Source organism: Nannospalax galili, unplaced genomic scaffold, assembly GCF_000622305.1.
Source record: "Nannospalax galili isolate Female #2095 unplaced genomic scaffold, S.galili_v1.0 scaffold184, whole genome shotgun sequence".
Classification (NCBI taxonomy): domain Eukaryota; kingdom Metazoa; phylum Chordata; class Mammalia; order Rodentia; family Spalacidae; genus Nannospalax; species Nannospalax galili.
This window is the reverse complement of record NW_008351649.1, coordinates 2,307,833-2,331,474: the sequence shown is the minus strand read 5'-3', so window position 1 is coordinate 2,331,474 and position 23,642 is coordinate 2,307,833. Positions and strand designations below refer to the sequence as shown.

General features: G+C 49.3%; 1 protein-coding gene across 4 annotated transcripts in view; it reads left to right on the top strand.

Moving 5' to 3' along the window:
• Stpg1 (sperm tail PG-rich repeat containing 1) overlaps positions 1-18,383 on the top strand; it is a 55,700-nt gene extending 37,317 nt beyond the window's left edge. For 3 of the 4 annotated variants that reach the window (XM_029553779.1, XM_029553781.1, XM_029553780.1), the window contains exons 6-8: positions 2,714-2,822; positions 6,672-6,837; positions 17,358-18,383. In XM_029553779.1, coding sequence (XP_029409639.1) covers positions 2,714-2,822; positions 6,672-6,837; positions 17,358-17,529 — 447 coding nt within the window. In that variant the 3' untranslated portion in view covers positions 17,530-18,383. Of the gene's footprint in view, positions 1-2,713; positions 2,823-6,671; positions 6,838-14,747; positions 14,939-17,357 lie in introns of all 4 variants that reach the window. The other variant, XM_029553782.1, reaches the window with a different exon arrangement.
• The last annotated feature ends 5,259 nt before the right edge of the window (positions 18,384-23,642 follow it).

The following is a 23,642-nucleotide window of genomic DNA, read 5'->3' as shown; positions in this document are numbered from 1 at the left end:
TCTACTATTTATTTATTTGTTTATTTATTTATTATTTATTTATTTAATCTTTTTGAGACAGGGTCTCTCTGCAGCCCCAGCTGGCCTGGAACTCACTACATAGACCAGGATAGCCTTGAACTCACAGAGATCCATCTGCCTCCCAAGAGCTGGGATTAAAGGTGTGTGCCACCATGCCCGCTTATTTATTTGAGACAGGGTCTCTCACTGAACTTAGAGCTTACCAATTTGGCTAGACTGGCAGGCCAGTGAGTCTCAGGGATCCTCCTGTTTCTATCTCCTAAAGGCACATGTCATTGTGTTTGGGTTTTTACATGGGTGCTGGGATCTGAACTCAGCAATCCCTTTAATAGTTGAGCCATCTCCCTAGCCCCATAAGTGCATGGGTTTTTTTGTTTTTTTTTTTAACTTTTCAATTTAGAAAAATTTTTTAATAACTACATGATTAGAAGAAGCATTTCATTACAGCTTTAACATATTCAGTAACACACTCCAGAGCAAGAGTACATCTCTTTCACAAGTGGGTGCAAGTTTCTAGGTTCACAGTTGAATTAATACAGTTATACAATATTGAACTCATTATAAGCCCTGTAAGACATAAAATTGAATGAGTTTTTAACCTTTAAAAAAGATCTCCATTTCATTTTAGAATATATTGTTCCTTACAGAAAGACTCATTGTTTTTGCTCATAACACTGAGATGTTGGCGCATGCATCTCTAATCTGTATGTATCTGATTCTTACTAGTCATAGTCTGTTAAGTGCATGGATTTTTGTTCATAACTATTTTTAGGTGACTGAAAAGCACGCATATTGTAAATAACATACAGTTAAGCCCTATAGAAACTCAGCCTAGAATTTCCTTGTAATTCTCATTCACTTATTTTTAAAATTTTTATTTTATTTTTAATTGTGTGTGTCTCTGTGTGGGTATATACATGTGAGTACAGGCACTTTTGGAGGCCAGAGGCATTGGATCTTTCTGGAGCTGGGTTTATAGGCACTTGTGAATCACCCATGTGGATGCTGGGAACTGAACTGAGGTCTTCAAGAAGAGAACCAAGCATCTTAACCTCTCTCCATCTCTCCAGCTCCATGCTAATTCCCTTATAATCCTGCTTCCCAAGACAGACATCATCAAGAGCCAGGTGGTTTGGAGGTTACCCTGCACAGGGTCCACATGCATTTTCTGCTTTGGCTACATGTTGAGTCCCTCTGTCTGTTTTCACCTGTTGATTATTTTCCTAGTCTAATGGCAGAATCTTCCCGTGATGCACAGTTTGTACCAAGATGCTCTATTTTCAGCAGCTTTTCTGTCTGGGTAAAGAACAAAGCCTGGCAACTGTTTTGTCTGCAGGCGGCTTTTCCCCAGCCCAGGAGAACAATGGTGGAGGCAGCAGGCAAGGAGCAGAAAGGCCATAATCCTGTTAGCCACACTGTGCACTGAGCAACTCGCCTGTGTCTGGCCTTGGTCCTGGCTTCTTCTCTGGAGTCCTTGGCTTGGGACTGTTATTATCTTCCTGCTGGGCCTGGTTCTCTCTTGTCCAGTAATTAGCCTGCCCATCTGGCCTTTGTGTCAGAGCTCTCTGTATGCAACCTGCCGTCGGGACCCTGAGAAAAGCTACATTCCTCCACCTTTGTGAACATAAAATCAAAATGCCACCTGCATTTCTCAAGAGACAGACTAGTCTCTCACTCATTCAGTAAATATACCCAGCGATCTTGGGCACAATTTTTATTACTTCTGTTATCTAATGAATACAGGAGACTGACTGCAAATTGGCACTTCAAATATTTGTGATTCATGCGTAACAGAAGAATGACCTCAAGTTTCTCCCCCTCCTATTGTTTTTAGAGTTCTGACCACATCAGACCACATCATACATAAATTTCGTGGATCAACCAGAATTCTTAACTTCTGGTCAGTCCAGAAAAGCAAAGAGAAAGGAGTGATTAGAGCAGTGATCACAATCTTGAGAGATAGCAGTCTGTACCCCAGATGCCATGTTTATAAAGGACTGTTTGCACAGTAAGGAATGCAGCCAGGGATCAGGCGGGGATATGGAGGACCAGTCTTGAAAAGAATAAAAATAACAGGCAAAAATTCATGAAAAAAATTCACGTGCAGAGCATCACATACTTAGCAAAACAGTTTCCCAACGACTGTGGGGACTGCTCAGTGGTGGATTACTGGTCCAGTGGTGGATTACTGGTCCAATATACACAAGACCTCAATACTGAAAAGAAATGAAACAACGCTTTTTCTAGATGGTTCCTGTTGGCCACCCTTGTCCCCAACAATGTTCTACAACAAACGCAAGAGGGATTATCTGAACCATTTTATAGAGGAGAAAACTCAGGCCCAGAGAGGTTAAACAACCTCAGCTGGACCACACAGCCTTGCCGGGTAGAAGGGAGACCAGAGGCAGGGTCTTCAAGGTTCTCTTCTGGCACCAGGCTGGGTCAGACTTTGCTGCCGTGTGTGTGTGTGTGTGTGTGTGTGTGTGTGATTGTCACAGGCCACTCGAGCGGGGATACGGTAAAGTCAGCATTGCCTTTTGTTCACGTCAGTTCTCTTTCTAAGAAGGACAGGTTTAAATTTGATATTTTTTTGACTCATATTTACCACTTGTTCCAGCGGGGTGACAAAGACAGAGAGGGGGAAGGCACTTAGCACACAGGGGTGTGTTTTCTCCCCCACCCCCACCCCCAGGTCTCCATCTCTTGCTGCAGACAGAAAAACAACGTCTCTGCTCGAGCTGGGTTCCTATCAAAAACTCAAAGAGGATCCTTCCCTGTGGCCAGATTGGGACCTGCACCAGGTAAGCGGCTGCCTGGCCTTGGGTTCTCAGGATACCCATCTCTCTTTGGGGAGCCTTTCCAGAAGGAGTTGGGTTGGGGGGGAGGAGGTAGAGGCAGAGAAAGTGCTGAACAGAGAAGGGGTCTGCAGCTGGCTCTGCACATGTCCCTAATCAGCCTTCTTGGCTGACCTTTTGGGGCCCTGCCACCTGCTCTGGGCAGCCAGGTGGGGAAGTGGCCTCTGAAGGCTACCGGCAGGGAGGAATGGAGGGAGACAATGACAGGGCCTCCTGCTGCTCTGACACTGCCATTTCCCAGCGTTCCACTCCATGCAGAGTGTTTTAAGTTTGTCTACGTGGACCTGTGCCCTTAACCTAGTTTTCAAATTTTTAAAAAATTTATTTTTAAAAAATTTTTGTGTGTATGACTATTTTGCCTGCATGTATGTTAAGTGTACCATGGGCCTGCAATGCCCACGAATGCCAGAAGAGGGCGTCGGATCCCCTGGAACTGGAGTTGTGGATAGTTATTAGCTTACCATGTGTGGGTGCTGGGAACTGAACCCAGGTCTTCTGCAAGAGCAGCCAGTGCTCTTAACTGCTGGCCATCTCCCCAGCCCTTAGCCCAGTTTTTCACAAGAGGAAGTGGAAGCTTAGATTGTCACAATGACTTGTCCATTGTCACTGGGTCAGTAAAATAGCAGACCTAAACCCAGGGGTGTCTGACTAGAGCCCACTTCCTAGGGTTCCTTGGTGCCTTCTGGAACCAAGATCTAGGAACACAGCTGAGCGTGCCTGCACTGTTTCCCAATGGGCTCCAAAGGGTGGTACATCCCCCTCTGCTCCCAGACCTCTAGCCTTGGAGCATACATCCTAGTTGATCAGCCCAGAGGGGTCCAGAGGTGTCCCCCTCCCCCAACCTCACTTTGCCTAGCCAGGCCAGGAAACTCTGGGCCCCAGAACCCAGAGGAGGAGCAGGGAGGCGTGGGGTGTGGAGAAAATTGCAGGGCATGTCAGATTTCAGCAAATCCAGATTAAAGCCGAGAAGATCTGGCTGAAGCTGAGTAACAAAGCCAGCGCTAATTAGGAGGCTCAGCAGCACCACAGCTCCCCTACCACCCTGTCCTTGCATCATCCCCTCAAAGCCCCACCTTGTTTGTTTATACGGCAGAACAAAGCTGACACCCCTGGGGTTTAGCCAGAGGCCCCACCACAGAGCCCTGGGTTGGGGCACCCCACAGCCAGCCATAGGGGCCTGCTCCCTCCCAGAAGCCAGTTCCTGTAACAAAGAACAGAATCTGGACTAAACTGCTCCTCAGCATAGTGGTCATCCTCTGACTTCCAGAGTACACAGGGCTCTGCCCCAGCTGGAGATGATCGTGCCCCTTCGATCCTGTTCATGCCACCCCAGTGTTCTTTTTGGCAACGGGAAAGTAAACTTTAAGACAAAGTCAGCCTCTCAGGGACTGAAGCAGGAGGATTGCCTTGAGTTCGAGGTCAGTCTGGGCTACAGTGTGAGAGCCTGTCTTAAAAACAAAGACCCAAACAGAACAAAGTCAAATTTATAATATTTTCAAATATTATCCACACTGTGCCACTGCTAATACAATTGTTTCCACTTTTCTGGATTCCCATCAATTCTATTTACTTACTGAAATTTGTTTTCCTGGCTTCCCCTACCCCCTCTTCATCCTGTCCTGATTCAGCCATGGTCACTTGGTCATACATGTCATCAAACACGTAGACATTCAAGCTTTGTGTCACTTTTTCATTCATGCATATCTCTAAAAATATGAACATATGACACCTTTAATCCAAGCATTTGGGGGGTGCCAAGGCAGGACTGCTACAAGTTTGAGGCTAGCTTGTGCTACAGTGTAAGATCTGTCTCAAAAAACAAAATAAAGCTGGGTGTGATTATGCACGTCTTTAATCCCATCACTCAGGAGGCAGAGGCAGGTGGATCACTGTGAGATCAGGGACCAACCTGGTCTCCATAGTGAGTCCCAGGCCAGCTGGAGCTACAGGGAGACCCTGTCTCAAAAAGACAAAAAATTAAAAAAATAAAATAAAACAACCAAAAAGAAGGGCTGGAGACATGGCTGATTTGCTGAGAACAAGCATTGAGAACCTGACCTCTACCGTCAAGTGAAAAAACCCCGTGTAGTGGCATGTGCTGGCATGGGGAGGCAGAGACAGGAGGATCCTGGGGGCTTGCTGGCTACCCAGTCTAGCCAAATCTGAGGGCTCTAGGTTTCAGTGAGTGACCGTGTCTCAAAAAATAAGGTGGAGGGCCAACAAGATGGCTCAGCAGGTACTTGATGCCAAGCCTAACGACCTGAGTTTGACTCCTGAGATCCCACAAGTTGTCCTCTGACCGCCACATGTACACCATGGCGCACACAATACATAAACACATGTAAAAATAAAAGTTTTTTTTTTTTTGAAGGGCGGAGAGCAATTGAGGAAGACACCTGGCATTGAGCTCTGGCCTCCACCTGCTCCTGCATGATCACACACACACACACACGCACACACACACACACACACACACACACACACACACACATGCATGCACACATGCACGCACGCTCACGTGCAAAGAACCAAGAGACAAAAACAAACCAAAAATCAAGCTTTGCCGGTGTGGCATTCCTGTCATTGTGTGGCTCACCTTCCCTCAGGCCAGCTCAGTCCCTGTGAAGCTGCCTTACGCCTGGATGCTGCCCTGCCTGATGTGTGTCTAGCCTTATGCTTTTCAATTCTGTTGAATAAGTATTTTAATTTCTGAGTGACCGGAAGCCTGGACCAAGGTGTGCAGGAGTCTTGAAGGCCTTTGCCTAGTATTGCTGACTTTGTTCCCTAACTTCCCACTCCCAGGGCTGCTGATGATTTAGGGTGAGGCTGCTCCCCTCACTCCCTTTAGGGTGAGGCTGCTTCCAACTCTGGCCATTCATTCCTCCCTGAAGCCTTGTGCAAAAGTGAATTGGATTCTGTCAGGGTTTCTTGAGACAGAGCATGGCTGGGCCTTAGTGCTAGATGGACATCTCTCCACACAGCAGATGCTCAGTAAGAACCTATTGCTTAGGGGCTGGGGAGATGGCTCAGCAGGTAAGAGTGCTTGCTCTACAAGCATATGTCTAAATCCCCATGACCCATCATGTAAAAGGCTAGGCATGGTCACACATGCACCCTGTAATTCCAGTGCTGTGGGGGGCAAAGAGGGGAGGAGTGGATCACTGGGATTTGCTGTCTACTAGTCTAGTTCCAGTTCTAGTTCAGTGAGAGACTTCTGTCTCAAGGAAATAAGATACAGAGTGATAAAGCAGAATACCCAGCATGCTCCCCTGGCCTCCAGGCACATGGGCATGCACACTTGCATACGTATGTGCATAACACACACACACACACACACACACACACAGTTGCTTACGTTCCATTTCAAAGTAACCAAGACAGCAATCAGCCATCAGAACCATCCCACCCCCAGAAGTGTGAATGTTCTCACTCTACAGAAGAGGAGACTACCCCAGTGATCGTGAGGTTGGGAGGGTCGTCGGGTGCCTGGTTGGATGACTGTCCACTGAAAAGTTAATTCCTATCTCTGAGTATCAGGGACCTATGTGTAGGATGGAAGGTTAGACCCATGTGGCTGCTCTGAGGACCATGGGGTAAAGTACGTGGTGTTCACTGCCATGTTCTGAACACCACACAGTGGTAGTCTGGTCTTCAGCCGACACAGGTAGCCCTCCTGGCTGACCCACTGAAAGATGTCCCCTAGGAGCTGTCTGTGAGGTGTCCGAGAGCTGGAAGATGCTGCTTTTCACTTATCTGGAGTGTCTCCATCCTGTGTCAATGTTTGTCTCTGTTCAGGCCATTACAATGTCAACGAATCCCTGGTAAAACAGTCACCAAAGGTCTTAGTGTCCTGCTTCAAGTCTAAAACTGACCGTGGAATAAAACTGACATCAACAGGCCCTGGGCCTGGTTACTATGACCCCAGCCATCACATCAAGGTTCAGAAAAAACCTCATATCCCGTGAGTCCTGAACTTTTCTGCTAAGATGGCTTTGGGCAGGGGTGGGGCTGGCGAGGGGGGAGGGGAACCCTCACAGGGACAGAACAGGGAGGGCTGTCACTCAGGCAGGACCCAGTCCAGGGGCTCTTGCTACTGAGTTATAGATGCTCAGTAAGTGCTTAGTACATGATGTTGACTGAGCAGCTTTGCTGTCGGGAACATAAAAGGTGTAGAATCATTGTTCTTGCTTCATAGAGGAAGGAGCTCGACTTCAGTGAGGCTGAGGGATTTTCCCAAGTCTACACAGCTCACATCCTGCCACAGAGAATCAGGTTCAGAGCTGTCAGAATCTTCCCACATTCCCCATAAGGCTGGGTTCTCCTGGGGCAGACATTACTCTGCTTTTACAATGGGAAGTCTCCCCATTATAACTGCATGTAAGGTCAATCCTGTCACTAAGCCCTTGTAGCCACTCTGGCAGATCTGGCCATTGGAAGGCTGACTATCAGAGTTAGGACTAAGCATGTGTCAGTCACCTGGGCCTCTCCAGAGAGGCCTGGTTGGTATCAGGGCCAGAGCCATGGTGTGTAGACAGTCAGTCAACAAGGGAGAGTGGGAGGACAACACAGGACTGGGCACCATCTGGCCATTGGCCTGGGGCATGGGGCAGGGTTAGAGCAAACAGCAAGTTTGGAATCTACCAAGTGGGACCTGGAGAAGGGGCTCAGACTCGGAGGCTACCAGGTTAACCCCTTTTGTGCTCCTTTTCCGGGATTCTGCAGGCTATCTCCCAGGCCCTAGGGCAGGGGACCAGGGTGACCAGTCTCCAGGAATATGCTCCCTCTAAAGGTCAGAGACTCCTGCCTCCAAGCTGGTGTGGGTTCCCTCTGCACACAACCCTTCTTCTGCTCTGCCTGGGGGATGGTGCCATGAGGGGCAGGCCTGTGGGGAGTGGATGGGCTCTTATGGAGTCTTCCTGCCTAAGTGCTCAGGGTTCTGTTGGGTTCCTGGGAGGATGGATGAGACAGAGTATGGAAATAGCTCTTAATCTTTTCCCAGCTGACGCATAAAAGCTGGCATATTTATGGGAACCACGTGATGTTTTGACGCATTCTGTAATGTTCAAATTTGGGAGATCGCCCCTGTCTTTTCAAACATCTGGCTCTTACTCATTATAGCTGAGGTTATTCTATATCCTACTGAAATAGGATACGGTTGCTTTTTGGCATGGTGGCTCAAACCCATAGCTCAGATCTTGAAGCTTCATTGAGGAAAATGGCAAAATAAGACATGAGAGTGGAAAACACCTGGTTTTTGCAGGTTCATCAGGAGGGGTATCTTTTGGCCTTCATTCAAGTTTGGCAGAACAATTTGAAACCATCTCTTGGTATAGTGTTGGTGATTGTCAGTCCCCCAGCTCCCAGACTCTCTGGTTCTGATGTGGAGCTAGGGGAAGTTGGGTTGGTGGGACACTGAACCTCCCACCAGGCTCATCTGAGAAACGCCTCAGTAAGGCAGTGGAGCATGTCACAGATGTTCATGTGGGCTAGCTTGCAACCACACATGTCCTCAGAAATTCTACCTGGGGCAGCATAGCAGTGCTGTCCTTTTTGGGGCATACTGAGGCTCGCTGGCCATCTGTATGAACCATCTTGCGTTAATACAGCTGGAAAGCAGGGCACACTCTCCTCCTACCCACCTGGGGCATCACGGTGCACCTGGGCCTGTTAATGGCTCTAAGCCCTGCAGTAAAGCAATCTGTTAAACCCCGCCTCCCAACTCAGGGTTTCCAATGAATGGAATCCAGACTCTACAGCAGGACAATTGAGCTAATTGGCTCTGTGGTCTGGGGCTGATCTCTGGGCTTCCATCTATCAGTGAGTGAAAAGAGTGTTGATCCACTTCCGGCACTTCAGGACCCCATGCTTTCCTGCCACATCACTTGGGGGTGCTCACAGGGAGTAGTGAGTGGATTGAAACCAGTCTGGACCCACAGAGGAGGTCCAAATTATACATTTTAAAATTCACATAAAGGGCTGAGTGTGGTAGTTCACACCTGTAATCTCCTACTCAGGAGGTAGAGGCAGGAGGATCAGAAGGTCAAGGTCATCCTTGGTTACGTAGCAACCTTGAGGCCAGTCTGGGCTCCATGAGACCCTGTCTCAAAATAAGAATGACAAAAAGAAGAGCAGCAGCAGCAACTTTACTATGCTGGCTCTGCTTTCTCAGGGTGCAGAGAATCCAGTGAGTGTGACTCTGCAGCAGGTGTGAACTCTGCCAAGAGCCTCTGGTCTACATTGCTGACCCAGAACAGTGAAGTCCAGAGAGATTGGAGGAGGATAGTGATGTGACCAAAGTGTTCAGCAGGTGGCCTGCAGGTTTGAGGACGAGCTTGTCCTGTCTCCCAGGCAGTGGGCAGCGTGTAGAACCCTCTGTCTTTCCCATTCACCAGCCAGACTCGCAAGCCTGAGAAGGCAAGACATTAGTAACCAACCCACCATGGGAAATTCAGACTCATCCTGGTGGGGTGAGAACCCCTCACATAGAGCCTCAAGGACAAAAGGAGCTGAGCTGCTCGACTCCCACAGCACTTGCATCTCTCTTGGGACCTGCACAGGTTCTCTGCACACCCCCTGAGCTCTCCAGAGTGCCCCTACAGGGTGGTGCCATGGCAGGGGCTGGTGGTGTGCTAGCTCCTGGTACCCTGCAAGCCTCAGCGGAGGAACACATTGTGGGTGCTCCTGGGCCACAGCCACCCATCTGACTCAAAGCTGGGAGGATTTGTCGGCCTCTTGGGCGTCTTTACAAGTCAAGTGAGTGTCAGCTGAGGTTTTACTTCTTCAGGTCCCTGGTGCTTGTCACGGGGGTGACTCAGTCAGGCAGGGCGAGGCAGGGTTAAGGTTTTGAGATCAGAATGGGGTCCCTCCCGGTGCCACCTGCTGTCAGGTGGCAGAATACCCAGAGACTCCTCTCTGACAGTTCATCCACTTCCTGGAGTCTTTAGGCCACTGGCTTTACACAGGCATGCTGCCTTGTCATGGCCAGAGCCCAGGAATCAAGCCCCTTGGCTCTGCTCCAATTTGGTAATTACCCTGGACCCACCTAAAGTTCTCCCGGGGATTATCAATTAGCTATGGGATGCTTCTTCCCAGGCGGCTGTCATCCGTCACTGCAGAACAGATACTGCATTCCACCCCAGAGGCAATCAGTTGCCCTTTAATGTGGAGAGAAATTGCCCCTTTATCCTTACCAAACCTGGGAATCCCTGGGGCAGAGAGTGCCTGGGAGTGTCCAGGGGTCCCGGATGTCTTCTGACAGTGACCTGCTGAGTCCTCAGACACATTCATTATCTCTGGACCGTTGACAAAGAGCTCATGTTGGAAGCTGGGAATGTGCTTAATCCTGCTGTGGCCTTTGATAGATGTTTTCACTCATAACTAAGCCATGAGGCTCATCAAAGGCTGATCCCATTGTGCTGCTGGCTGCCTTAACTGGGACCACTGGATCTCTGAGATTTACCAACTCTGTCTCACCACCAGGGACCAGCCCTGCTGGGTGAGGGGGAATCTGGTGTCTAGGCTTTATTACCTGCTTTACCACCTCCCCCCACCCCGTGCTCCAGTTTTCCCTATAGTTCAGCAGAAGTCCCCAGCATGGGGCTAGTAATGTTGAGTAAGACCAGATCATCTCCCTAAAGTGGGAAGCAGGCACAGTAGCTAATGTGTAGGCATAGGAAGAAGACTCAGCAGCCTGGATGGGGGGTGGGACATGAGGAGCTGATGGTTTTTCTGAGGTCACCTCGAGTTATTGCAGTTTCTCCCACTGTGGGCCATGGACTGGAGCCTGCCGTGACGTGTGGACTTGCTGGGGACTCAGGCCCCAAGGAAAGCATTGGAGCTTAGGTAGAGGTAGAAGGAATGGCCTAAACGGGGCAGGTTGAGGGTGGCAGGATATACAGAATGAGTCCAGTGTGCAGGGATGGGTGTTCCTATTGGAAGGAACTGTATAGGCACAGAGTTGAGGACAGTGTTGTGTTGGGTGTTTCTAGAAAGCAAAGTGGAACTGGGAGGCCATAGTTAGAGTTTCTCCTTAACTTTCCATTGCATCTGTTTGGATGGCAGAGAAAATGGTCAGAAAGGAGAGAACAATCTAGAAATGATAGAGGTTGAGAAGGGATGGAGGGCGGAAGACAGGCATTGTGGCCTAGCCTCCCTCTCCCTGTGTAGCAACCTCTGCTGTGTGGGCTGAGGCTGGCTGCACCCTCTGCCATATCTGGCCCCTGAGTGCCCTTGCTGGAGGCCCCTTTCCAGCCCTTCCTACCTGAAGGTTTCCCATGGGCCTTTCAGGGCCAAAGTCGCCTCTTCCAGGGTGCGGTTTTGGATGCCCTAGGAACTGTCTCTGTTCCTTTTTGGAAAAGAATTTCACAGTATGTACCAGGCTGGCCGGGTACTTACTAGGTAGTCTTGGCTAGCCCCAGACTTCCAGACTTGTGACACTCCTCCTGCCTTAAGTGCTGGGATTGTAGGTGTGTGTCTTTATTTGCACTGAGTACAGGTTTTGTTTTAAAGAAAAAACTGTTTTTGATTTATTTCTATTACATACATACAAGTGTTTTGCCTGCCTATGTGTAAGTGCACCACGTGCATGTAGTGCCTCTGAGGCTAGAAGAGGGCTTAGATTCGTGGAACTGGAGTTAGGGACAGTAGTGAGCTACCATGTGGGATCCTGTGCAAGTGCTGTTAACTGCTGCCATCTCTCCGGTGCCTCAGTACAGTTTCAAACTTACCATTCAAACAAACAGACTTCTTGTTAGAGAAACATGCAGGTGAGACCCAGTTACTCCTAGCGTGTGGCCTAGGTAGGCCAGGAGAGTTCTTGAAGACACACAGCCAGTGAACAGGAAAGGGGACCCTCAAGCCACAGCTGCCCTACTGTCTGTCACCATTCAGGATCAGCGCCAGCCATGGACTACCCAGCCCTTGAGGTCTGTGTCTTAGTCTTGAATACTCTGGATTCCTAAGAGTGCCTGACCAGATCTGCACACCAGGCTGTGTTCATTGGAGAACCCCCCAGCGTTGGGCTTAGGGTGTCGGGGGCACCCCTAGTACTCTGATGGGGTGCAGGAAGGGGTTACTCTAAACAAACCTGCAGAGGTGTGATGTGGGCCCAGCCTGAACTAGTCTCCTGCAGCTGCCCCTGCCTGGATAAGCAGACACCCGATGGTCTTCCCTCCATACGAGGTGGGGCTCTTGGGTTTGGGGCGATCTAGACTGACAGGTGACCACATGTGATGGTTAGCTTGCTCTAGCCATAATTTCCAGGAGTCAAGTCTGTCTCAAAATATGGCCAGTCACATATCCATGGTATTTCCCAGGGTGCCTTGGGGAGGGAGCCACAGCTTAGGATAAAGTAGTGTGTATTTGTTAGGAGAAAGGCAGATAACCACACCCTAAAGTGACTTTTCCAAGCAGAGTAGGGAGCACATTCTCCTTTCTTCCTGTGGCCACTTTTGCTGTAACAGAAGCATCCAGGGCCGTTGTTCCTCCCATGAGCTTCAGGTAGAACTAGGTGGCTTTCCGGAGTCTCTCTTTCCTGACTCTATTGCTCCTGGCCAGTGAAGCAGCATGTGCTGGGGCTGCAGCTCTTATTGAGCACCTGTTTTGTTTTTCTTTTTGACATACCTCCCGTACAAAGAGTGGGTGCTCTCTCTCCTTGCTGCTGACAATGGCATCAAGGCACAGAGAGCTCAGGGGCCTTGTCCACTGTTTCATAGTCAGTCAGCGGTATGATTAGAGCTCACACTCAGGTCTGTGTGTCTCTGAAGCTCAGACTCTGTCACGGCACTTCTTTGAATTGCTCGGACCAAGCCACTGTCTTGCCATCTGGTCCAAACTTTACACATGCCACTTCTTTCTCTCTCTACACCAACTTTATCAAAATAAGAAAGCTGATTAGACATCTGTAGATCTTCCAGCTGTCTGGAATTAAGAAGGTAGAGGCCCAAGGGCAACAGTCTTTGGGGTGTGCTGGGACTTCCTGGCTTGTTTTGCATTCTGAGAACCTCCTTGCCCTTTTCATTGAGAGGGCTGAGATGAATCTTCAGGTATGAAGGTTGGTGGGCACTTTGCATGGTGACCTGATTCCCCAGATAGCCCTAGGCACCTGGTCACCAATATAATTGTGGATTGAAGCCTGGTGAAAGAAGAGACCTCAGAGATTCTCTTGTCCAACTCCCTCAGCTTACACACAGGTAAGCTGTGTTCCAAAACTGATGTGGCGGCTTGAACTCCAGTACAGGGTCCACTTAGCTTCCATCCAATGATTAAATTCCAAAGTTATTATACAAAATAGACTTCCTTTCCAGGAGAGATGTCCCCGACCGCTTTCCGTCTCGCCAGCAAGAACGTTAGGAGAAAGGCAGATAACCACACCCTAAAGTGACTTTTCCAAGCAGAGTAGGGAGCACATTCTCCTTTCTTCCTGTGGCCACTTTTGCTGTAACAGAAGCATCCAGGGCCGTTGTTCCTCCCATGAGCTTCAGGTAGAACTAGGTGGCTTTCCGGAGTCTCTCTTTCCTGACTCTATTGCTCCTGGCCAGTGAAGCAGCATGTGCTGGGGCTGCAGCTCTTATTGAGCACCTGTTTTGTTTTTCTTTTTGACATACCTCCCGTACAAAGAGTGGGTGCTCTCTCTCCTTGCTGCTGACAATGGCATCAAGGCACAGAGAGCTCAGGGGCCTTGTCCACTGTTTCATAGTCAGTCAGCGGTATGATTAGAGCTCACACTCAGGTCTGTGTGTCTCTGAAGCTCAGACTCTGTCACGGCACTTCTTTGAATTGCTCGGACCAAGCCACTGTCTTGCCATCTGGTCCAAACTTTACACATGCCACTTCTTTCTCTCTCTACACCAACTTTATCAAAATAAGAAAGCTGATTAGACATCTGTAGATCTTCCAGCTGTCTGGAATTAAGAAGGTAGAGGCCCAAGGGCAACAGTCTTTGGGGTGTGCTGGGACTTCCTGGCTTGTTTTGCATTCTGAGAACCTCCTTGCCCTTTTCATTGAGAGGGCTGAGATGAATCTTCAGGTATGAAGGTTGGTGGGCACTTTGCATGGTGACCTGATTCCCCAGATAGCCCTAGGCACCTGGTCACCAATATAATTGTGGATTGAAGCCTGGTGAAAGAAGAGACCTCAGAGATTCTCTTGTCCAACTCCCTCAGCTTACACACAGGTAAGCTGTGTTCCAAAACTGATGTGGCGGCTTGAACTCCAGTACAGGGTCCACTTAGCTTCCATCCAATGATTAAATTCCAAAGTTATTATACAAAATAGACTTCCTTTCCAGGAGAGACATCATGAAAATGGTTATACTGCAAGCAGTGAGTGTTGTGCAGAAATCTCTAGATTCCCAGCCCAGTGCTGGTCCACTCCTGCATCCAACCTTTCAGGAAAAGTTAGCAGGATTCTGGGATGTCAGTAGACATCTGCCAGTTGTGGGAGAGCAAATCCCTGGAGTGTGGGATGCCTCTTTCCCTGGCCTGGCCATGAAGACATCACAAGTGGCTTATCAAAGCCTCTTCTCATCAAGGCTTTAGTACACAGAGCTCCAGCTAGATACTACCAATCAATCAGAGTTAGCACGTATCCTGCACCCTCATAGTCCTGAGGACTGTGGTTTAGGTACACCATCTTATTTAATCCCAGCGAACCTGTGAGGTATGGTTGCTAGGGTTGCCATTATATGGACAAGGACTGAAGTCCAGGGGTCTTGGGCTCACGAGCAATGGAATTAGGACCCTGCCCAGGGGGTGCCTTGTGTGAGCCTCTCACAGACCCCTAAGCACCCCACAGGCCTTGGTTGCATCTAAAACCTCCCACTTCCCCCATGAGACAGCGGCGGTGACATCCTCCCATTTTTCTTTTCCAAAGGAAGGCCGCGCTCCTGAACTTTTCAGCCCACCCCGTGCCTCTCCCCGCAAAGCCACCTCTGCCAGGCCCTGGTCAGTACGAGATTGTGGACTATGAAGGACCCCCCAAGCGTTTCATCTGCAGTGCTTCATTTGTGTCCAACACTAGCCGGTGGCCAGTGGCGTCATCCAAGCCAGGCCTGCCCGGCCCAGGTAGGAGAAATTCAGCCCCAAATCTTCCAAAACTGTTTTGCATTCCAGGGCCATCAAACACTATGAGTTTATAGACTGCTAACAGGCTACAGGGATGAGGGTGAGCTTAGGAGGCCATCAGCCCACAGGTCCAGTATGAAAATGTTTGGTCTCTGAAGGTGAGAGGGCCTTTAGACAAGAGCCAGGCCAGGGATCTGAAGCTGAGGACTGGGGAGGTTCAAGATGTGGAAGGCACAGGCACTGGGTGGTCAGTGAGGGACTGGCTGGGCCGTGGGGCACACAGACATTGTCTTTTCTCTTTTTCTTTTCCGTGTGTGTGTGTGTTTATGCATGCACATGCATGCATATGCAATGTCATATGTGAAGGTCAGAGGACAACCCTCACAAGTCAGTTCTCTCCTTCCACCATGTGGGTCCTGGAGACTGAATTCAGTTTGTCAGGCTTGGCAGCAAGTGCTTCAACCCATTAAATACCTCACTACCCCGCTACCTTTATTTTTTGAGACAGGGTCCCACACCGAACCTGAAGCTCATTAATTCAGCTAGGCTGACTGACAAGTAAGCTTTGGGACTCCATCTGTCTCTGTATCCCCAGTTCTGGGGTTATAGGAATGTGCCACCACCCCTGGCTTTTTTACATGGGTCCTAGGGGTCCAAACTAAGGTCCTCGTGTTTCCACAGCAGGCATTTTACTGAGCCATCTCCCCAAGTCCGAGACATTGTTTTCTAAGGAAAGAGGCCATGGCTTTTATAGGATTCTCAGAAGAGTTCTTGTTCTTAAAGATATTTAAGTCATGCCATGTGTGGTGGCACACATCTTTAATCCTAGCACTCAGGAAGCAGAGGCAGGCAGATCTCTGTGAGTTCGATGCCAGCCTCGTCTACATAGTGAGTTCCAGGACAGCTGAGGCTACAGGGAGACCTTATCTCAAAAAGACACCCCCCAAAAGATATTTAAGTCATTAGTCAAGACTGGCCAAGGTATTTTAAAGACAGGTGAGGTTTGACTTGAAGGGCAAGCTGCCCACAGCTCACTGGGGCATTTGTGGTAGGGCAGAGTCCCCAGGCAGGGTCTCCTGCTGCTGTGTCTTATTTGTGATGACAGACAGTAGAGACAGTCTAAGGAGTGGATCTCTGAGGCCCCCCAGTGCTTATTGCACCTGGTTCTCCCTGACAGCTAATTATCCTGAGGGGGTCACTCTGCAGTGATGGGTGGTCTCCACGTTTTCCCACCCATATGAAGCTCCCCTCAGCTAGTACCACTCCCTGACAAAGGCCAGCTGGTGGCATCTAGAGCTGGCAGGTATGCTGGGTGCATGGTAACAGGAAGGCAGAGCTGAGACGGAAACCAAGTCCATCACACTCAGCCTTTCCGTGAGCACTGGGGATACTCCTGCACTGGGCAGCTGAGGTAACTTAGGCCCCAAAGGCATTAGTCTGGTAAGGGAGGAGACCCCCGCGCCTCTATCCACAGGTAAGGAAATGGTAAGGGACACCGGAGAGGGAGAGGGTTAGGCTCCAAGCTTTGGCCTTGTAAATGTATGACATCAGACCAGTAAGACTGCAGGTTTTCCCCCATGATGGGGTGGGATGGGGTGGCGTGTGTGTGTGTGTGTGTGTGTGTGTGTATGTGTGTGTGCGCGCAGACCAGTTTGTCTACAACAGGAGATCTAGAGACCTGGGGGGGGTGCTCTGGCCGACTCTGCTTGGCCTGGTCCTCTGGGAGTGTTATCTGTCTGAGGCACTTGAGGGGCTCCTGAAGGGCAGACCTCAAGGTACAGCCCAAGCAGGCCATTCCTGCTGCTGTGGTCACCCTCCATGAAAGTGACCTTGAGGGTCTGCTAGTGGGAGGATGCACATGTGGGCCTCTACCTTGGTAGTTTCCTGAGAAGACATGCAAAGGATGCTGGGGCTGTGACTCCCAAGCCTCATCTGCTAGAGAAACATGTCTCTGATGGCTACGGCTTTCACTTTTCTGGAAATTTCTAAACTAAATCATAACAAAACTTGGGTTGGTCATGGTGGTGCGTGCCTTTAATCCTAGCACTCAGGAGGCAGAGGTAGGTGGATCATTCAAGGTCAGTATGGTCTACATATTCAGTTCCAGGCTAGCCAGGGCTATGTAGTAAGATCCTGTCTAAAATAATAATGATAATAGTAATAAGAAAAAAGAGAAAAAAGGAAAGAAAAAGAAAAAAGAAATCTTACCAACCTAATATCTTCAAGAATATAGTTTTACGGGGTTGGAGGGATGGCTCAGGGGTTAAGAGCACTGACTATTCTTGTGGAGGACCCTGGTTCAATTCCCAGTCAGGGGTTCTGACACCTTCTTCTGACCTACGCGGGCATTGCCGGTCTCCCGGCCTTCTTACTCTGCGCCGAGGCCCGGCTCCTCATGCCTTTCTTTCTCTCTCCTCAGCCACATACAAGCCAGAGTTCCCAGGGAAGCAGTCCTTCCTCTACAACGAGGACAACAAATGGATCCCAACAATATAGCAATGCCACAGGAGCTCAGGGAGAAGCCCGGACAGACCCCCACCGACCCCTGCTCTCCAGGACCATTAACAGGAGAACATGTGTTTCCTCTGTGACACCTGGCTAGGGTCACAATCCAACTGACATTGTCTGGAGCTGCCTCTTGGAGATTGCCCACACCGACTGCTCCCGTGCTTTCCTGAGCAGAAGCAGGGGTGGGTAGTGCCCTCTGGCTACTTCCATGCATCCTTCAAACTGACTCTGGTGACTCCCTTCCTCAGAGTTAGGGGATCCTCAAGCATTGACTCTGAAGTAGAGCTCAACCTGTTGCCGAGGCAACCTGTGGCAGATTCCCTGCTTAGAAGACAATCAGCCAGGGCTCTGGGGCCTGGTTCATTGGCCCTGACTTCCGGACTTGCCCTTGACTTCTAAGAGACAGGGAGGTTCAGAGGTGCCTGCAACACAAACACAGGGGTGTTCCTCAGACCCCTCATCCCAAGTGATGGCTTGGTATTGCACAGGAAGACCATGGAGGCCAGTCATAAGTCGCTAACTCCAGAGAGGCTGCCCCATCCATTTACAGGCTCTGTGTTTAACAGCAGGCAAGACAGGACCCAGCTGGAGCCAGATGCCAGAAACTACAGTCCCCACTGTGACCCCTGCCTGTGTGTTCTCGCTTCCCTGACTTTTCCTTTGCCTGGGTCTGGTCTCCATTGTCTCCCTGATTTCCCACTCCAGTGTCAGAGCAAGCCTTGCTCATCAGGTTAAACAGTGTCTCTAACAAATTTTGTCTTGCCTGTCAAATCATTTTTCCCTGGCCAGAAGAAGAGGTGACCAAGAGCCAAGATGAAATTGAACTAGCCACACATCTTCTCTTTCCCTAGACATCTAGGGATGTTTGTGACTTTTCTGATTTGGGAGTCTCTCTGAGCTCCCCTTCCTTCCCCCAGCCCCTGATCCCAATTCCATGATATTCAGGCCTCTCACTTCCCAAGGCCTCTTCCTTGAGATTCTCTGAGAAGAGTACATCCTGGGTCTCCCATCTGAACTGGCTGCCAATTGGCTTTCCTTCTGGGGAGCAGGGTGAGAGGAAGAAGTGGGGGGAAGGACAGAGAAACAAATTCAATTAAACAGAATTCTTGCTTTTCACAGAAGCTGGGCTCTTTGTGAACTTCAGATTTCCCCAAAGGCTGGGGCTCTGGCACAATGAGAGGCAGCCTGGTATACCCCCAGAGGCACAGGGCTGACTGACTTTTTGCTTCTACATGCTCAGGTCCTCTGTTCTTCTCCAAGGGTAGAGCCTGTGTGGAATCAAGACTGCAAGATCTAACACCTTCAGGGCCCAGGCAGGTGATGTATGACACCGGTCAGGTGGAAACTGAAGTCACGACCAACCCACAGCATCCAGCATGGCTCTAGTTAATGCCTGCCAGAGCCATGGGTTTTTCAGGAGAGCCTGGGAAGTATTTCCATCATGAAATCTCCCCGTGAGATGTGGACAAGTATAGCTGAATTCAAAAATCTTATTTGGGTTAAATGAGATTTTTCTGAGCACTCTCAGTCATTTACCTTGGCGCTAGACATTCTAGAAGACCATTCGGAACTGACAAGTTGAAGCTGGACCTGTGCTTGACCACAGACTCTTGACAATAAGGACAGATCAGAAGTGACCCAGGTCAGGGAATTCCAGTCCAGTCATGTGCCTCTGACCCAAGCTTAGCCCAAGCTGGGCTGGAATCCCCTGACTTTGGTCACTTTTGGCAGAGTTGGAGGTCATGTACAGGAAAATCATGAGTCCTGTTCACTCATCCTACTGTTCCAAGTAAAGACTGTCTTTAAGAGGATCAGGAAACAGGCCTTTCCAAGAGGGAGAGATGGACGGGACTAACCTCAAGGGTCCTAATCCACATGCGGCTGCTGGGATGGGCTGAGGCTCTAAGCTCTAGTGGTCTGTCTAAGCTCTAGTGGTCTGTCTTGATGGTCCCCGGACACTTTGAAGATGTCCCAGGGTACTCACAGTTCTGCCTAGCTCAGAGGTCTCAATCCCCAGATGAACTTTAGGCTCACCTGGTACCAGACACAGGCCCCATGCCAGAGTCAGGCCCAGCTCCTGTCTCACAGTTCTGATTCAATTGATCATATGTAGTGTACTCCTTACTTCTCTTGTTACTTGATAAAATATCTGACAGAAGTAACATAAGAAGGGCTTATTTTGGCAGAGTATGAGGGTGCAGTCCATCATGGTGAGGAAGGCACGGTGGCGGGGGTGGTTCTAGTGAGGTGGAAGTAAGTGTAAGATGGCTGGTCACATGCATTCACAGTCAAGAAGCAGAGAGATGACTGCTGGCGCTCAGCTTGCTTCCTCCTTTCCCTCTCTCTAGTCAGTCTGGGCCTCCAGTCCATGGGATGGTGCCTCCCACATTAAGGGTTAAATCTCCTGGGAAACATCCTCACAAACATGCCTAGAGGTGTATGTCCTAGAGGACTCCCAAAGCCAGTCAATGAAGATATCATAGATATCTTTATTAAGCTGAGGCTCTAAGCTCTAGTGGTCTGTCTAAGCTCTAGTGGTCTGTCTTGATGGTCCCTGGACACTTTGAAGATGTCCCAGGGTACTCACAGTTCTGCCTAGCTCAGAGGTCTCAATCCCCAGATGAACTTTAGGCTCACCTGGTACCAGACACAGGCCCCATGCCAGAGTCAGGCCCAGCTCCTGTCTCACAGTTCTGATTCAATTGATCATATGTAGTGTACTCCTTACTTCTCTTGTTACTTGATAAAATATCTGACAGAAGTAACATAAGAAGGGCTTATTTTGGCAGAGTATGAGGGTGCAGTCCATCATGGTGAGGAAGGCACGGTGGCGGGGGTGGTTCTAGTGAGGTGGAAGTAAGTGTAAGATGGCTGGTCACATGCATTCACAGTCAAGAAGCAGAGAGATGACTGCTGGCGCTCAGCTTGCTTCCTCCTTTCCCTCTCTCTAGTCAGTCTGGGCCTCCAGTCCATGGGATGGTGCCTCCCACATTAAGGGTTAAATCTCCTGGGAAACATCCTCACAAACATGCCTAGAGGTGTATGTCCTAGAGGACTCCCAAAGCCAGTCAATGAAGATATCATAGATATCTTTATTAATTTTTTTTTTTTGGTCTTTTTGAGACAGGGTCTCCCGGTTGCCCCAGCTGACCTGTAACTCGATATATAGACCAGGCTGGCCTTGAACTCACAGAGATCTGCTGGCCTCTGCCTCCTGATTGCTTGGATTAAAGGCCTGTGCCACCATGCCTGACTTTAATTGTTTTGTTTTCTATTTTTTCAGGCAAGGTCTCTCTCTGGAACCTGTCCTTGAACTTAAAATTCTCCTGCCTTAGCCCCCCGGAGTGCTGGGATTGTAGGCATACACCACCATTGCTGGTCTATAGAGTTCTGTGTGTCACTGGGATATCTCTTGCTAGACTTAGGATGCACTGCTAGTTTAACAAAGTATTTTCCAAATTACCATATGCATGCAAATCACTTGGAGATCTTGTTAAAAAGCAGAATCAGTGGGTCTGGGGTGAGGTCAGTGCTCCAGGTCTGGAATCCACATTAGAGCAGCCTGGGCCTAATAAACTCATTTCTTCGTCCTGTGTCTTCCATGGGTTCATGCATCTGCTTGTTTATTTTCACCCCTCCGTTCATTCACACCCTAGCTCCCCCTCCCTCTTTGTCTACTCTTGCTTTGTACCTCAGCAGTGGGGTGGTCACCTGCAGACAGGTGATACTCTCCCCGCCAGCCAACAGCTACCCTTCACCTGTTGGAAAGGCCGTGACTAGCTTTTCATACTGGGGAGTGAAATGCCGTCTTGAAATGGCAGCCGCAGGGACTCAGGAGCAGCCCTGTCCTCCTGAGTTTCTCTATGGGCATGGCTGACTTTTCCGAGGTTTGCACAGAGCTGTCCTTGGGGTCCAAGTAGCCTTTTTGGCCTTGAGAACCCTTGTCTGCCTGTGCTCCAGCAGCTTGCTGGAAGCTATGTACTTGGGGTGCAGGCTTTGCCCTGAGGCTACAGATTCCCCTGTGCAGGAGTTATGGCCTGTGCTGGATAGCTTTAGTGTCAACTTGACACACCTGGGTTGAGGGAGCCTCAACTGGGGAATTGCCTTCATTGGACTGACCTGTGGCCATGTCCAAGGGGCATCTTCTTGATTGTTGAGTGATGTGGGAACGCCCAGCCCACTGTGGGTGGTGCCCTCTGGGCAGGTGGGCCTGTGTCGCATATGAAAGCAGGTTGAGCAGGGGCCAGGGGAGCAAGCGAGTAAGCAGCATTCCTCCATGGCCTGTGCTCCAGCTCCTGCCTCCAGGTTCCTGCCCTGAGTTCCTGCCTTGGGTTCCCTGATGAACTGTGCCCTGGGAGATGTAAGATAAATAAACCATTTCCTCCCCAAGTTGGTAGTGGTCAGAGTGTTTAGTCACAGCAATGAGGAAACAAACTAGGATGTAGCCACATAGCCCTTTGGCAAAGGCAGAAAGGCCTCTTTGGAACAGTGGTCTTCAGCCTTGTCTGCACATTATGATCACCTTAGGGAACTTTGAAAAGTACTATCACCTGGGCTACAGGAAAATGAGGAGATGGACACATGCAGAGTCCTGGGGTGAGCCTGGTGCTGAGCTGTTGCTCTGTCCCATCCTTTCACCGCCACACACCACATTACTCAATGCCTAGAATGATGTCCCAGCAGCAGGGAGGTCTGCCTGGATAGAGTAGCCCTGGATACTCCACAGGGTCCCTTCAGCAGGGCCACACCAGCATGTTGAAGCCCAAGGGAAAGGAAGCATCTGCCACACTCATCCTGTCTCTAAAGCCTTGTGATCTTGTTCATGGTGGATTTTTGGCTTTAATTTTAAAAGGATATTATGGGGCATTGTGATGCCCACCTGTAATCCTAGCATTCTGGATAGTGAGTTTGAGGTTAGCCCAAGCTACATAGCAAAAACCTGTCTCAAAAAGAACAACAAAACAAAAATAAGAACACCCCCTTACCCATCCATGTTGCACTGACCTGTTACTGAATTCTTTCACATCCCAGCATTGACTCTAGGCAGGGCCTCTGACACTGGACTCTGTTGAAGTTCTTATGGGCACCTTGAGTTTTAAATGTTCCAAAAAAGGTGTTGTTCACACAAACACAAGAATTCTAACATATAAGAAGCAGAGCTGCTAGAACTGGAGGTGGGGGTGTAGCCCCTGCCTCAACATCCTGGGCCTTTGCAACTCCCTAGAGAGCTCGAGGGTCTGAACATAACAACTGAGACCTGTGAGGACCATACCCTGCGTTTTATTGCCAGAGAAATGGAGTATCTAGAGCAGGAGGGAGGGAGGGAGGGAGGGAGGAAAGAAGAAAGGAAGAAAGGCCATCCTCTTCAGGCCTAGGTACTCCCACATGGCTGACTTCAGGGTACTAACATGATGTTACTACTATACAGTTGGGAAGAAATGCACAGTCACTTTTGGGAGCCAGTTTGAGCTGGATCCAGAGAGAGTGACAGCAGAGCTGGTTTTTCTATGGTCAAATGGCTCCCAGCCCTGGGCTCTGCCCAGTAGCCCCGGCTCGAGGGCCTCATCACAATCATTCTGGACCTTTCTTTCAGCATCAAGGATCTTCTTCTTCGTGACAGGCAGTTTTGTGGGACCGTGTATGGATTTTGTGGCGCCCGCCAGGGTGGGCGCTTCTGTTTGCCAGAGTCATGCTCACGGCCTTCAAGTGCTAGGTGAAGCCCACCCTTCAACCCCTCATCCCTGGACAAGGCCACAGTGAAGAAAGAGGAGAGGCCTCTTTCACCCCAGCAGGGGACTCATAGAAGGAAGTAGTAAATGCAGCCTGGGAAGTGTGCACAGGTAGGCTTTTATTACTAAATACTATGATATACAAAATGTATAATTGAATAACAGCTAAAAAAATAGTCCAAGAAATATGAAATAACATATTTTTGAAATGATAAAAATGTAACCATGAACATACAGAGGAGAGGCCTCTTTCACCCCAGCAGGGGACTCATAGAAGGAAGTAGTAAATGCAGCCTGGGAAGTGTGCACAGGTAGGCTTTTATTACTAAATACTATGATATACAAAATGTATAATTGAATAACAGCTAAAAAAATAGTCCAAGAAATATGAAATAACATATTTTTGAAATGATAAAAATGTAACCATGAACATACAAAATGTTGCATATATATATACACAATATATA